Genomic DNA, 16131 nt, shown 5'->3' on the forward strand with positions numbered 1-16131 from the left:
CGCCGCGGGTGCCGCGGTCACCCCCACGTGACGCGGGCTGTTGTGGTCACGTGTCCGCGCCGCCCCGGTCACGCGGCCACGCCCCTTCCCCGGCGGCCACGCCCCCCCTCCCCTCTCCGCGGCCAATCGGCTCGAGCGGAGGCGCCGGCGCGGGCGACCAATGGCGGCGAGCGGTCACCGCCGTGACGTCACGACGCCCCGCCCAGAAGTGGAGGGGGCAGGGCCTGGTAGCTGGGAGTGGCGGCCGCTCAGGCCAATAGCGAAGCGGGAGCGGCGGCAGGTGACCAATGAGGCGCGTCCGTTCCCGCCGGTCGCCGGTAAGGGGGGCGGGCCTTGGCGGTAAAGGAGGTGGGGCGGCCGCTTGGCCAATCGGGGCGGAGGGGGCGGGGCCGGCGGGGCCGACCGGGACGCGGGGGAAGCGGCGACCGCGGAGCGGTGAGTTGGGGGGGGTAGGGGGGGAACCCGTGGGGCACGTGACCATGGACCCATGTGACACCCCCCGCCTATAGCCCGGGGTCCCCTATAGCTGCCGGGACCCACGTGACCGCCCCATATGTCCCAGGGCACAAGTGACCCCGTCCCGCGTGTCCTCCCCCCCACCGGACCCCTATAGGTCCGGGACCCCTATAGGTCCGGGACCCCTATAGGTTCGGGACCCCCCTATAGGGCTGGGACCCCTATAGGGCTGAGACCCCTATAGACCAGCCCCCTATAGTTTAATAGCGGCCAAGACGCCCACGCACAGGCCCCCCCCGGACCGCTCTCTGTGGGACCTGGGGTGTCCTATAGGTCGTGGGACCCCCGCAGGGCTGGCACCCCCTATAGAGCAGATCCCCCTATAGGCACCGACCCCCCCGGCAGCCCCTATAGCCCGGACTCGCCCCCCCGAGCCCAGTTTGGCCCGTGTGGACTTTGCCCCCCGGGGGTCAATGATTGACGGAGGGGGCGGGGGGCCACTGAGGGGGGCGGGGCCGCGGGGGGCGGGGCCACTGAGGGGGCGGGGCCTGTCCGGAGTTGGGGGGCGAGAGCACACAGGACTCGTGCAAGAGGCGCTCGTGCAAACGCAGCTCGTGCAAAAGGTGCTCGTGCAAGGGGAGGGGGGGGTGTGCACGGGGGGGGGGGACCGTGCAACAGGTGCTTGTGCAAAGGGGGGGCTTGTGCAAGACAGTCGTGCAGGGGGGGTGCTCGTGCAAGGGGGGCTTGTGCAAAAGGTGCTTGTGCAAGGGGGGGTGGTGCAAGAGGTGCTCGTGCAAGGGGGGTGGTGTGCACGGGAGGGGAGGGTCGTGCTACAGGTGCTTGTGCAACAAGGGGGGGTGGTGCAAGAGGTGCTTGTGCAAGTGGGGGGGCCTTGTGCACAGGGCGGGTTGTGCAAGAGAGTCGTGCAAGGGGGTTGTGTGCAAAGCGGTGGTGCAAGGGGGGATTTGTGCACGGCGGGGGGGGCGGTGTGCAAAAGGTGCTCGTGCAAAAGGTGCTCGTGCAAAAGGTGCTCGTGCAAGAGGGGGTGGTGCAAGAGGTGCTTGTGCCCGGGGGGGGCTTGTGCACGTGGGTGCTTGTGCAAGAGGTGCTTGTGCAAAGGGAGCTTGTGCAAATGTCCTCGTGCAAGGGGCTTTGCACACGTGTGCACAGGACACGTGTCACCCCCTCATTAACTGGGTCCTGCTAATTAAGGGGGGGGGAGGGGGCCTGGGGTCAAAGGGCACTGGGGGAAAGGGGAAGGGGGGGGGGGGTGGCCCGGACGCCTGGGTCCCTTCTGGGAAAATTGGGGGGGAGGGGAAGCGGGGGGTCAAAGGGCACTGGGGCAAAGGCGAGTGGCCCCGGACGCCTGGGTCCCTCCGGGGGGGGGGGGGAGGGGGGAAGAGGGGCGGAGGATGGCGCTGACCTCTGACCTTTCCCTCCCCCCCTCCAGATGTGGCAGCTCTGGGTCCCCCGCGGGGGTCGCACCCTCCTGGGGGGGCGGCTGTTCCAGCTGTTCCGGGGTCCCCCCCCCCGCACCGCGGCCACCGACACCGGCACCTACCGGCCCATCCGCAAGGTGCTGGTGGCCAATAGGGGTGAGTGACAATGGGGACACCGTGGGGACGCCCCGGTCACCGGGGGGGGGTCCCCAATGTCCCCCGGACCCCCCCATGTCCCCCCAATGTCCCCTGAACCCCCCAATGTCCCCATCACCTACTGGCCCATCCAAAAGGTGCTGGTGGCCAATAGGGGTGAGTGACAATGGGGACACCATGGGGACACCCTGGGGACACCCCGGTCACCGGGGGGGGGTCCCCAATGTCCCCCGGACCCCCCCAATGTCCCCCCATGTCCCCCAATGTCCCCCCATGTCCCCAGCATTACGCAGAGCTCAGAACTGGCACCGTGACCGTGTGTCCCCCCACAGGTGAATTGTCCCCAAGGGGACGGGGTGACCCCACAGTGTCACTGTCCCCACGTCCCCATCCCCACCACGATGTCCCCAAGTGTCCCCAAGTGTCCCCAAGTCCCCCCATATCCAAATGCCCATCTGGGTGTCACATGGAGCTGGGAAACCAGATGGTGGCTGCGTCCCCTTCCCCTCAGGGCTGTCCCTAAGGTGTCCCTAAGGTGTCCCCAAAGTGTCCCCAAGGTGTCCCCAAAGTGTCCCCAAGTGTCCCCAGGGTGTCCCCATATCCCAATGCACATCTGGGTGTCACACGGAGCTGGGAAACCGGACGGCAGCCATGTCCCCTTCCCCCCCACAATGTCCCCAAGTGTCCCCAAGTGTCCCCAAGTGTCCCCATGTCCCCCCAAAGCCAAAATGCACATCTGGGTGTCACACAGAGCTGGGAAACCAGATGGCGGCCACGTCCCCTTCCCCTCAGGGCTGTCCCCATGATGTCCCCAATGTGTCCCCAAGGTGTCCCCAGGTGTCCCCAAGTGTCCCCATGTCCCTCCAAAGCCAAAATGCACATCTGGGTGTCACACAGAGCTGGGAAACCAGATGGCGGCCACGTCCCCTTCCCCTCAGGGCTGTCCCCAGGTGTCCCCAGGTGTCCCCAGGTGTCCCCAGGTGTCCCCAGGGCTGTCCCAGGTGTCCCAGGGCTGTCCCAGGGCTGTCCCAGGGCTGTCCCAGGGCTGTCCCAGGGCTGTCCCCAGGTGTCCCCAGGTGTCCCCAGGTGTCCCAGGGCTGTCCCAGGGCTGTCCCAGGGCTGTCCCAGGGCTGTCCCCAGGGTGTCCCCAGGGTGTCCCCAGGTGTCCCCAGGTGTCCCCAGGTGTCCCCAGGTGTCCCCAGGGCTGTCCCAGGTGTCCCAGGGCTGTCCCAGGGCTGTCCCAGGGCTGTCCCAGGGCTGTCCCCAGGTGTCCCCAGGTGTCCCCAGGTGTCCCAGGGCTGTCCCAGGGCTGTCCCAGGGCTGTCCCAGGGCTGTCCCCAGGTGTCCCCAGGTGTCCCCAGGGCTGTCCCAGGGCTGTCCCAGGGCTGTCCCAGGGCTGTCCCCAGGTGTCCCCAGGTGTCCCCAGGTGTCCCAGGGCTGTCCCAGGGCTGTCCCCAGGTGTCCCCAGGTGTCCCCAGGTGTCCCCAGGGTGTCCCAGGTGTCCCCAGGTGTCCCAGGGCTGTCCCCAGGTGTCCCCAGCGTGTCCCCAGGTGTCCCCAGGTGTCCCCAGGTGTCCCAGGGCTGTCCCAGGGCTGTCCCCGGGTGTCCCCAGGGTGTCCCCAGGGTGTCCCCAGGGCTGTCCCAGGGCTGTCCCAGGGCTGTCCCAGGGCTGTCCCCAGGTGTCCCCAGGTGTCCCCAGGGCTGTCCCAGGTGTCCCAGGGCTGTCCCAGGGCTGTCCCCAGGTGTCCCCAGGTGTCCCCAGGGCTGTCCCAGGGCTGTCCCAGGGCTGTCCCCAGGTGTCCCAGGGCTGTCCCCAGGGCTGTCCCCAGGTGTCCCCAGGTGTCCCCAGGTGTCCCCAGGTGTCCCCAGGGCTGTCCCAGGTGTCCCAGGGCTGTCCCAGGGCTGTCCCCAGGTGTCCCAGGGCTGTCCCAGGGCTGTCCCAGGGCTGTCCCAGGTGTCCCCAGGGCTGTCCCCAGGGCTGTCCCCAGGGCTGTCCCCAGGGCTGTCCCAGGGCTGTCCCAGGTGTCCCCAGGGCTGTCCCAGGGCTGTCCCAGGTGTCCCAGGGCTGTCCCAGGGCTGTCCCAGGTGTCCCCAGGGCTGTCCCAGGGTGTCCCCAGGTGTCCCCAGGGCTGTCCCAGGTGTCCCCAGGGCTGTCCCAGGGCTGTCCCCAGGTGTCCCAGGGCTGTCCCAGGGCTGTCCCAGGGCTGTCCCAGGTGTCCCAGGGCTGTCCCCAGGGCTGTCCCAGGTGTCCCCAGGGCTGTCCCAGGGCTGTCCCCAGGTGTCCCCAGGTGTCCCCAGGTGTCCCCAGGTGTCCCCAGGGCTGTCCCAGGGCTGTCCCAGGTGTCCCCAGGGCTGTCCCAGGGCTGTCCCAGGGCTGTCCCAGGGCTGTCCCAGGTGTCCCCAGGTGTCCCAGGGCTGTCCCAGGGCTGTCCCAGGTGTCCCAGGGTGTCCCCAGGTGTCCCAGGGCTGTCCCAGGTGTCCCAGGGTGTCCCCAGGGCTGTCCCAGGGCTGTCCCAGGGCTGTCCCAGGGTGTCCCCAGGGCTGTCCCAGGGCTGTCCCAGGGCTGTCCCAGGGCTGTCCCCAGGGCTGTCCCAGGTGTCCCCAGGGCTGTCCCCAGGTGTCCCAGGGCTGTCCCAGGGCTGTCCCAGGTGTCCCCAGGTGTCCCCAGGTGTCCCAGGGCTGTCCCAGGGCTGTCCCAGGGCTGTCCCAGGTGTCCCAGGGTGTCCCCAGGTGTCCCAGGGCTGTCCCAGGTGTCCCAGGGTGTCCCCAGGGCTGTCCCAGGGCTGTCCCAGGTGTCCCAGGGTGTCCCCAGGGCTGTCCCAGGGCTGTCCCAGGGCTGTCCCAGGGCTGTCCCCAGGGCTGTCCCAGGGCTGTCCCCAGGGCTGTCCCAGGTGTCCCCAGGGCTGTCCCCAGGTGTCCCAGGGCTGTCCCAGGTGTCCCCAGGTGTCCCCGGGTGTCCCCAGGTGTCCCAGGTGTCCCCAGGGCTGTCCCAGGGCTGTCCCAGGCTGTCCCCAGGGCTGTCCCCAGGTGTCCCCAGGTGTCCCAGGGCTGTCCCAGGGCTGTCCCAGGTGTCCGCAGGTGTCCCCAGGTGTCCCCAGGGCTGTCCCAGGTGTCCGCAGGTGTCCCCAGGGCTGTCCCAGGGCTGTCCCCAGGTGTCCCCAGGTGTCCCCAGGGCTGTCCCAGGGCTGTCCCCAGGTGTCCCCAGGTGTCCCCAGGGCTGTCCCAGGGCTGTCCCCAGGTGTCCCCAGGTGTCCCCAGGGCTGTCCCAGGTGTCCCAGGGCTGTCCCAGGGCTGTCCCAGGGCTGTCCCAGGGCTGTCCCCAGGTGTCCCCAGGGCTGTCCCCAGGTGTCCCAGGGCTGTCCCAGGGCTGTCCCAGGGCTGTCCCAGGGCTGTCCCAGGGCTGTCCCCAGGTGTCCCAGGGCTGTCCCCAGGTGTCCCAGGGCTGTCCCAGGGCTGTCCCAGGGCTGTCCCAGGGCTGTCCCCAGGTGTCCCCAGGGCTGTCCCCAGGTGTCCCCAGGTGTCCCCAGGTGTCCCCAGGTGTCCCAGGGCTGTCCCAGGGCTGTCCCAGGGCTGTCCCCAGGTGTCCCCAGGGCTGTCCCCAGGGCTGTCCCCAGGTGTCCCCAGGTGTCCCCAGGTGTCCCCAGGTGTCCCAGGGCTGTCCCAGGGCTGTCCCCAGGTGTCCCCAGGGCTGTCCCCAGGGCTGTCCCCAGGGCTGTCCCCAGGTGTCCCCAGGTGTCCCCAGGTGTCCCAGGGTGTCCCCAGGGCTGTCCCAGGGCTGTCCCCAGGTGTCCCCAGGTGTCCCCAGGTGTCCCAGGGTGTCCCCAGGTGTCCCCAGGGCTGTCCCAGGGCTGTCCCAGGGTGTCCCCAGGGTGTCCCCAGGGCTGTCCCAGGGCTGTCCCCAGGGCTGTCCCCAGGGTGTCCCCAGGGCTGTCCCCAGGGTGTCCCAGGGCTGTCCCAGGGCTGTCCCCAGGTGTCCCCAGGTGTCCCAGGGTGTCCCAGGGTGTCCCCAGGTGTCCCCAGGGCTGTCCCAGGGCTGTCCCAGGGTGTCCCAGGTGTCCCCAGGGTGTCCCCAGGGTGTCCCCAGGGCTGTCCCAGGGCTGTCCCAGGGCTGTCCCAGGGCTGTCCCAGGTGTCCCAGGTGTCCCCAGGCTGTCCCCGTGTCCCCGCAGGCGAGATCGCGATCCGCGTGTTCCGGGCGTGCACGGAGCTGGGCATCCGCACGGTGGCCGTGTACTCGGAGCAGGACACGGGCCAGATGCACCGGCAGAAGGCCGACGAGGCCTACCTGGTGGGCCGCGGCCTGGCGCCCGTGCAGGCCTACCTGCACATCCCCGACATCATCCGCGTGGCGCAGGTGACCACGGGGACACGGGGACCATGGGGACAGTGGGGGCGATGGGGGCGATGGGGGTGATGGGGACGATGGGGACAATGGGGGCGATGGGGACAATGGGGGCGATGGGGACATTGGGGGCATTGGGGGCGGTGGGGATATGGGGACAATGGGGGCGTTGGGGACAATGGGGGCGATGAGGACATTGGGGGCAATGGGGGCAATGGGGGCGTTGGGGACAATGAGGGCATTGGGGACAATGGGGGCGATGGGGACATGGGGGGCATTGGGGGCGATGGGGACATGGGGGCAATGGGGGCGATGAGGACAATGGGGACATTGGGGACGATGGGGACATTGGGGACAATGGGGACAATGGGGGTGTTAGGGATAATGGGGACAATGGGGGCAATGGGGACATTGGGGACAATGGGGGCGATGGGGACATTGGGGACAATGGGGGCGATGGGGACATTGGGGGCATTGAGGACAATGGGGGCAATGGGGACATGGGGGGCAATGGGGGCGATGGGGACATGGGGGGCAATGGGGGCGATGAGGACAATGGGGACATTGGGGACGATGGGGACATTGGGGACAATGGGGACAATGGGGGTGTTAGGGATAATGGGGACAATGGGGGCAATGGGGACATTGGGGACAATGGGGGCGATGGGGACATTGGGGACAATGGGGGCGATGGGGACATTGGGGGCATTGAGGACAATGGGGGCAATGGGGACATGGGGGGCAATGGGGGCGATGGGGACATGGGGGGCAATGGGGGCGATGAGGACAATGGGGACATTGGGGACGATGGGGACAATGGGGGTGTTAGGGATAATGGGGACAATGGGGGCAATGGGGACATTGGGGACAATGGGGGCGATGGGGACATTGGGGACAATGGGGGCGATGGGGACATTGGGGGCATTGAGGACAATGGGGGCAATGGGGGCGATGGGGACATTGGGGGCGTTGAGGACAATGGGGACATTGGGGGCAATGGGGGCAATGGGGACATTGGGGGCAATGGGGGCAATGGGGACATTGGGGGCAATGGGGGCGTTGGGGACAATGGGGGCGTTGAGGACAATGGGGACATTGGGGGCAATGGGGGCATTGGGGACATTGGGGGCAATGGGGACATTGGGGATAATGGGGACAATGGGGGCAATGGGGACATGGGGGACAATGGGGGCGATGGGGACATTGGGGGCGTTGAGGACAATGGGGGCGATGGGGACATGGGGGGCGTTGAGGACAATGGGGGCGTTGAGGACAATGGGGACATTGGGGACATTGGGACAATGGGGACATTGGGGGCAATGGGGGCGATGGGGACATTGGGGGCGTTGAGGACAATGGGGGCGATGGGGACATGGGGGGCAATGGGGGCGTTGAGGACAATGGGGACATTGGGGACATTGGGACAATGGGGACATTGGGGGCAATGGGGGTGTTGAGGACATTGGGGACCCAGGCGTCCGGGGTCTGGGGGTGGGGTCCCCAACTCCAAGGGGGGGTCCCAGCTGTTGTGGGGAGGTCAGGGGAGGGGGGGTCTGAGGGGGTCACATGGCCCCCATTGGTCCCTTGAGGGGGTTCCGTAGGGGTCACATGACCTCCCCCGGATGCCTGGGTCCCTCCCTGTGTCTATAGGATGGGGTGGGGTCTCGGGGTCCGGGGGGGTCCCAGCCGTTCCGGGGGTCTCTGAGGGGGTCCCGTGACCCCCGGACGCCTGGGTCCCTCCGGTGTCTATAGGATGGGGTGGGGTCCCAGACATTGTGGGGGGTGTCAGGGGGCGGGGGGGGTCCCAAACGTTGTGGGGGGGTCCTGTGACTCCCCCGGACGCCTGGGTCCCTCCGGTGTCTATAGGATGGGGTGTGATCCCAGACATTGTGGGGGGTGTCAGGGGGTCCGGGGGGGTCCCAAACGTTGCGGGGGGGTCTGGGGGGGTCTGGTGACTCCCCCGGACGCCTGGGTCCCTCCCTGTGTCTATAGGATGGGGTGGGGTCTTGGCGTCTGGGGGGGTCCCAGACATTGTGGGGGGTGTCAGGGGGTCCGGGGGGGTCCCAGACGTTGCGGGGGGGTCAGGGGGGGTCTGGTGACTCCCCCGGACGCCTGGGTCCGCAGGAGAACGCGGTGGACGCCATCCACCCCGGGTACGGGTTCCTGTCGGAGCGGGCGGACTTCGCGCAGGCCTGCGTGGACGCGGGGGTGCGCTTCGTGGGGCCCCCCCCGCGCGTCGTGCGCAGCATGGGCGACAAGGTGGAGGCGCGAGCCATCGCCATCGCCGCCGGTACGCCGGGGGGGTATGGGGGGATGGGGGGCTATGGGGGGGTATGGGGGCTATAGAGCCATCGCCATCGCCGCCGGTACGCCGGGGGGCTATGGCGGGGTATGGGGGGATGGGGGGCTATGGGGGCTATGGGGGGGTATGGGGGGATGGGGGGCTATGGGGCTATAGAGCCATCGCCATCGCCACCGGTACGCCGGGGGGCTATGGGGGGGTATGGGGGCTATAGAGCCATCGCCATCGCCGCCGGTACGCCGGGGGGCTATGGGGGGGTATGGGGGGGTATGGGGGGCTATGGGGGCTATAGAGCCATCGCCATCGCTGCCGGTACGCCGGGGGACTGTGGGGGGGTATGGGGGGCTATGGGGGCTATAGAGCCATCGCCATCGCCGCCGGTACGCCGGGGGGCTATGGGGGGATGGGGGGCTATGGGGGGCTATGGGGGCTATGGGGCTATGGGGGCGTATGGGGGGCTATGGGGGGCTATGGGGCTATGGGGGCTATGGGGGGCTATGGGGGGCTATGGGGGGCTATGGGGGCTATGGGGCTATGGGGGGGTATGGGGGGCTATGGGGGGATGGGGGCTATGGGGGCGTATGGGGGGCTATGGGGGGTATGGGGGGCTATGGGGGGATGGGGGCTATGGGGGCGTATGGGGGGCTATGGGGGGCTATGGGGCTATGGGGGGCTATGGGGGGGTATGGGGGCTATGGGGGGATGGGGGCTATGGGGGCGTATGGGGGGCTATGGGGGGCTATGGGGGGCTATGGGGCTATGGGGGGCTATGGGGGGCTATGGGGGCTATGGGGGCTATGGGGGCTATGGGGGCTATAGAGCCATCGCCATCGCCGCCGGTATGCCGGGGGGGCTATGGGGGCCTATGGGGGGCTATGGGGGCTATGGGGGGCTATGGGGCTATGAGGGCTATGGGGGGCTATGGGGCTATAGAGCCATTGCCATGGGTATGCTATGGGGGGCTATGGGGGTTTGGGAGTTCCTGGGGGGTGTTGGGTTTTGGGGACCCCCTGAGTCCCCCCAGGGGTGCCGGTGGTTCCCAGGACCCCCATGGCGGGTTATGGGGGGTCCTGGGGGGGTGTTGGGTTTTGGGGACCCCCTGAGTCCCCCCAGGGGTGCCGGTGGTTCCCGGGACCCCCATGGCGGGTTATGGGGGTTCCTGGGGGGGTGTTGAGTTTTGGGGTCCCCTGACCCCCCCATGTCCCCCCAGGGGTGCCGGTGGTTCCCAGGACCCCTATGGTGGGTTATGGGGGGTCCTGGGGGGGTGTTGGGTTTTGGGGTCCCCTGACCCCCCCCGTGTCCCCCCAGGGGTGCCGGTGGTTCCCGGGACCCCCATGGCGGGTTATGGGGGTTCCTGGGGGGGTGTTGGGTTTTGGGGTCCCCTGACCCCCTGAGTCCCCCCAGGGGTGCCGGTGGTTCCCAGGACCCCCATGGTGGGTTATGGGGGGTCCTGGGGGGGGGGGTTGGGTTTTGGGGTCCCCTGACCCCCACCGTGTCCCCCCAGGGGTGCCGGTGTTTCCCGGGACCCCCGTGGTGGGTTATGGGGGGTCCTGGGGGGGTGTTGGGTTTTGGGGTCCCCTGACCCCCCCGTGTCCCCCCAGGGGTGCCGGTGGTTCCCGGGACCCCCACCCCGGTGGGGTCACTGGAGGTCGCTCAGGACTTCGCCGCCCGTGTCGGGTTCCCGGTCATGGTCAAGGCCGCGCACGGGGGGGGGCGGCCGCGGGATGAGGGTCGTGAGGGACCCCCAGGTACGTGGGGGGGGACACCCCAAAACCCCGCGACCCCCGAATCATCACCCCCCCTCCCCGGGACCCCTGGGATCTCCCCAATTTCCTGGGACACCAATCAAGTTGGGGAGGGGACCCAGGAGTTCAGGGGGGACCCAGGAGGTTGGGAGAGGACCCAGGAGTTCAGGGGAGGGACCCAGGAGTTCGGGAGGGACCCAGGAGTTCAGGGGGGGCCCCAAGAGTTTGGGAGGGACCCAGGAGTTCAGGGGAGGACCCAGGAGTTCGGGAGGGGTCCCAGGCTTTCAGGGGAGGGACCCAGGAGTTCGGGAGGGGACCCAGAAGTTCAGGGGAGGGACCCAGGAGTTCAGGGGAGGGACCCAGGAGTTCAGGGGGGGACCCAGGAGTTCGGGGGGGGGACCCAGGCGTTCAGGGGGGACCCAGGAGTTCAGGGGGGGACCCAGGAGTTCAGGGGGGACCCAGGCATATAGGAGGGACCCAAGAGTTTGAGAGGGGACCCAGGAGTTCGGGTGGACTCAGGAGGGTCCCAGGATTACAGGGAGGGGAACCAGCATTTCAGGGGTGGGACCCAAGACTTCGGGGGTGACCCAGGAGTGTGGGAGGGGGGACCCAGGCGTCCGGGCAGGGACCCAGGCGTCCTGCAGGGACCCAGGCGTCCGGCGCCCGCAGGAGCTGGCCGAGGGCTTCTCGCGCGCCTCCTCGGAGGCTCTGGCGGCGTTCGGGGACGGGGCCCTTTTCCTGGAGAAATTCATCGAGCGCCCGCGCCACATCGAGGTCCAGATCCTGGGTACGGGGGGCTTTGGGGGGCCCTGGGGGCTTTGGGGGGTCCTGGGGGGTTTGGGGGGTCCTGGGGGGTTTGGGGGATCCTGGGGGCTTTGGGGGTCCTGGGGGGTTTGGGGGTCCTGGGGGGTTTGGGGTCCTGGGGGGTTTGGGGGGTCCTGGGGGCTTTGGGGTCCTGGGGGCTTTGGGGGATCCTGGGGGGTTTGGGGGATCCTGGGGGGTTTGGGGGTCCTGGGGGGTTTGGGGTCCTGGGGGGTTTGGGGGGTCCTGGGGGGTTTGGGGGTCCTGGGGGTTTGGGGGGTCCTGGGGGCTTTGGGGGTCCTGGGGGCTTTGGGGGTCCTGGGGGTTTGGGGGATCCTGGGTGGTTTGGGGGATCCTGGGGGGTCAGGTGGGAACAGGAGTTGGGTGGGGGACACCCCAGAATGAGGTGGGGGGGTACCCAGGAACTGCATGGGGGACCCAGGAGTTCGGGGAGGGACCCAGGAGTTCGGGGATGGGGGGGGTTGGATCCCTCGGCTGGGAGACCCAGGGGCCCATGGGGGGAGCCAGGAATTGGGTGGGGGGCACCCAGGGGACTGTGTGGGGGGAACAGGAGTTGGGTGGGGGACACCCCAGAATTAGGGGGGGGGGGTACCCGGGAACTACATGGGGGACCCAGGAGTTCGGGAGGGGACCCAGGCATCCGGGGAAGGGACCTGCATCATCCTCAAGGGACTCAGGAGTTTGGGGGGGGGGGGTCCCAGCGATCTAGGGAGGGACCCAGGCGTCCGGGGGGGACCCTGGCATCCGGGCTGATGTTTGGGGTGCCCTTGTGCCAAAGGTGGGGTACGAGAACATGGGGATGGTGGAGATCTTGGGGGTTTGGGGGGGTCCTGGGGGGGTCCCTGGGGGGTTTGGAGTGTCCTGGGGGGGGTTGGGAGTGTCCTAGGAGGGGTTTGGGAGGTTTCTGGGGGGTTTGGGGGGTCCTGGGGAGTTTGGGGGTCCTGGGGGGTCCCTGGGGGTTTGGGGGTCCTGGGGGCTTTGGGGATTCCCGGACGCCTGGGTCCCTTTCTGGGGGTCTCCTGGCCACCTGGGTCCCTCTGTGGGTCTCCCGGACGCCTGGGTCCCTTTCTGGGGGGCTCCTGAACACCTGGGGGTTCCCGGACTCCTGGGTCCACCTCTGGGGGGTTCCCGGACTCCTGGGTCCATCTCTGGGGGTCTCCCCGGCCGCCTGGGTCCCTTTGCGGGTGTCCCGGACGCCTGGGTCCCTTTCTGGGGGCTCCTGAACACCTGGGGGTTCCCGGACTCCTGGTCCGTCTCTGGGGGGTTCCCGGACTCCTGGGTCCATCTCTGGGGGTCTCCCGGCCGCCTGGGTCCCTGTGGGGGGTGTCCCGGACGCCTGGGTCCCCCCGCGATGACCCCGTCCCGCGGTCAGGTGACCAGCACGGGAACGTGGTGCACCTGCACGAGCGCGACTGCTCCATCCAGCGCCGGCACCAGAAGGTGGTGGAGATCGCCCCGGCCGCGCGGCTGCCGCCCGAGCTGCGCGCACGCCTGGCCCGCGACGCCGTGCGCCTGGCGCGGCAGGTACCGCACCCGCAGCCGCGGCGGGACCCGGGAGGGCGGGGGGACCCAGGAGTGCGGGGGGGGACCCAGGAGTGCGTGGCGGTGGGGGGGGGACCCAGGAGGCGGGGGGACCCAGGAGTGCGGGGGGGGACCCAGGAGGGCGGGGAGGACACAGGAGTTCAGGGATGGGGGCTGGATCCATCAGCTGGGGGACCCAGGAGTTCGGGGGGGGGGCCCAGGAGTGCGGGGGGGGGGACCCAGGAGTGCGGGGGGGGGACCCAGGAGTGCGGGGGGGGACCCAGGAGTGCGGGGAGGGGACGCAGGAGTTCGGGGGGGGGGACCCAGGAGTTCGGGGGGGGGACCCAGGAGTTCAGGGAGGAGACCCAGGAGTTCGGGGGGGGAACCCAGGAGTGCGGGGAGGACACAGGAGTTCAGGAATGGGGGCTGGATCCATCAGCTGGGGGACCCAGGAGGTGCGGGGGGAGACCCAGGAGTGCAGGGAGGGACCCAGGAGTTCAGGGGGGGGACCCAGGAGTTCGGGGGAGGACCCAGGAGTTCGGGGGAGGACCCAGAGTTCGGGGATGGGTGCTGGATCCATCAGCTGGGGGACCCAGGAGTTCGGGGGGGACCCAGGAGTTCAGGGATGGGGGCTGGATCCATCAGCTGGGGGACCCAGGGGCCATGGGGGGAGCCAGGTATTGGGTGGGGGAGACCCAGGAGTTCAGGGGTGGGACCCAGCGATCCAGGAGGACCCAGGCGTCCGGGGGGGACCCCGGCGTCCGGGCTGACGGTCGGGGGTGCCGCGGTGGCGCAGGTGGGGTACGAGAACGCGGGGACGGTGGAGTTCCTGGTGGACCAGAGCGGCGGTTACTACTTCATCGAGGTGAACTCGCGGGCTGCAGGTGGAGCACACGGTCACCGAGGAGATCACCGGTGAGCACCCGCACGCCTGGGTCCCTCCCGGACGCCTGGGTCCCTCCGGACGCCTGGGTCCCCTCTGGGGTGGGAGAGAGGTGACCCGGATGCCTTGGTCCCCCCCTGGGTGTCCCTGGGGTTAGGGGTTGCAGGATGGGTTTGAGGTCCTGGGGATGTGGGATGCTATGGTCTCCCGAATTGCCTGGGTCCCTCCCGAACTCCTGGTCCCCTCTTCGATGCCTGGGTCCCCCCCTGGACGCCTGGGTCCCCCCCAACTCCTGGCTCCCCCTGAACTCCCAGGTCCTCCTGACTCCTGGATCCCCCTGAACTGCTGTGTCCCCCGGATGCCTGGGTCCCTCCCGAACTCCTGGGTCCCTCCCGAACTCCTGGGTCCCTCCCCGAACTCCTGGTCCTCTCCCATACTCCTGGGTCCTTGGAGAGAAGTGGGATGATGAGGGATGCTCTGGTCCCCTGGGTCCCCCCCAGACTCCCGGGTCCCCCCGAACTCCCATGTCCCCCGAACTCCCATGTCCCCCCGGACGCCTGGGTCCCCCCGAACGCCTGGGTTCCCCAAACTCCCGGGTCCCCCCCAAACTCCCGGGTCCCCCCGGACGCCTGGGTCCCCCCGAACGCCTGGGTCCCGCAGGGTGGACCTGGTGCAGGCGCAGCTGCAGGTGGCCGCCGGCGCGGTCGCTGCCCGAGCTGGGGCTGAGCCAGGAGAGCATCGCGGTGAACGGCTTGCGCCATCCAGTGCCGCGTCACCCACCGAGGGACCCCGCGCGCCGGCTTCCAGCCCGACACCGGCCGCCATCGAGGTGACCCCGGACCCCCCCCCGTGGGACCCCCCGTGGGACACCCCCCATGGGACCCCCCCATGGACACCCCGAGTCCTGGGAACCCCCAAGGGACCCCCCCCATGGACCCCCCCTATGGACACCCCGAGCCCTGGGACCCCCCGAGGGACCCCCCCATGGGACCCCCCCATGGACACCCCGAGCCCTGGGAACCCCCGAGGGACCCCCCCATGGGACCCCCCTATGGACACCCCGAGCCCTGGGACCCCCCGAGGGACCCCCCCATGGGACTCCCCTATGGACACCCCGACCCTCCTGTGGGACCCCCCCCATGGACACCCCCGACCCTGGGAACCCCCAAGGGACCCCACCAAGGGACACCCCCATGGGACACCCCCCTGACCCCCCCAATGGACACCCCGACCGTTGGAACCCCCAAGGGACCCCCCCATGGACACCCCGACCCCTGGGACCCCCCGAGGGACCCTCCCATGGGACTCCCCTATGGACACCCTGACCTCCTGTGGGACCCCCCCATGGACACCCCGACCCCTGGGACCCCCCGAGGGACCCCCCCATGGGACTCCCCTATGGACACCCCAACCTCCTGTGGGACCCCCCCATGGACACCCCGACCCTGGGAACCCCCAAGGGACCCACCAAGGGACACCCCCATGGGACACCCCCCCTGACCCCCCCAATGGACACCCCGACCCTGGGACCCCCCGAGGGACCCCTCTCATGGGACACCCCCATGGACACCCCGACCCCTGGGAACCCCCCAAGGGAGCCCCCCATGGGACCCCCCCAATGGACACCCCTGGGAACCCCCAAGGGATCCCCCCATGGGATACCCCTATGGACACCCTGACCTCCTGTGGGACACCCCCATGGGACACCCCCATGGGACACCCCTATGGGACACCCCTATGGGACACCCCCCTGACCCCCCATGGACACCCCGACCCCTGGGAACCCCAAGGGACCCCCCCATGGGACTCCCCGACCCCTGGGACCCCCCGAGGGACCCCTCTCATGGGACACCCCCATGGACACCCCGACCCCTGGGAACCCCCAAGGGATCCCCCCATGGGATACCCCTATGGACACCCTGACCTCCTGTGGGACACCCCATGGGACACCCCTATGGGACACCCCCCTGACCCCCCCAATGGACACCCCTGACCCCTGGGAACCCCCAAGGGACCCCCCCATGGACACCCCGCCATGGGACAGCTCCCTGGCCCCCCATGGACACCCTGACCCCTGGGAAGCCCCAAGGGACCCCCCCATGGGACCCCCCAATGGGACACCCCCATGGACACCCTGACCCCCTGTGGGACCCCCCCCATGGACACCCTGCCATGGGACAGCTCCCTGCCCTCCCCATGGACACCCTGACCCCTGGGAAGCCCTGAGGGACCCCCCCATGGGACCCCCCACCATGGGACCTCCTCATTTGGGACACCCCCCCGACCCTCCCAGGGACCCCCGCCATGGGACCCTCTGCTATGGGACACCCCCTGTGCCCCCCCCATGGACAACCTGACCCCTGGGAACCCCTGAGGGACCCCCTGACCCTCCAGGGCCACCCTGACCCCCTGGGAGTCCCCAAGGGAGCCCTGACCCCCCAGGGACCCCCCCATGGGACACCCTGC

At 69.6% G+C, this 16131-nt stretch overlaps 1 protein-coding gene across 1 annotated transcript in view; it reads left to right on the plus strand.

The window, feature by feature from the left end:
* The first annotated feature begins 914 nt into the window (after positions 1-914).
* PC (pyruvate carboxylase) overlaps positions 915-16131 on the plus strand; it is a 33827-nt gene continuing 18610 nt past the window's right edge. The window contains 13 exon segments of the mRNA XM_065048354.1: positions 915-1079; positions 1907-2051; positions 6220-6404; positions 8517-8682; positions 10296-10399; positions 10401-10442; positions 11109-11226; positions 12634-12785; positions 13579-13659; positions 13661-13701; positions 14326-14365; positions 14367-14417; positions 14419-14494. Coding sequence (XP_064904426.1) covers positions 930-1079; positions 1907-2051; positions 6220-6404; positions 8517-8682; positions 10296-10399; positions 10401-10442; positions 11109-11226; positions 12634-12785; positions 13579-13659; positions 13661-13701; positions 14326-14365; positions 14367-14417; positions 14419-14494 — 1351 coding nt within the window. The 5' untranslated portion in view covers positions 915-929.

This window comes from Columba livia, unplaced genomic scaffold, assembly GCF_036013475.1.
Source record: "Columba livia isolate bColLiv1 breed racing homer unplaced genomic scaffold, bColLiv1.pat.W.v2 Scaffold_725, whole genome shotgun sequence".
Classification (NCBI taxonomy): Eukaryota; Metazoa; Chordata; class Aves; order Columbiformes; family Columbidae; genus Columba; species Columba livia.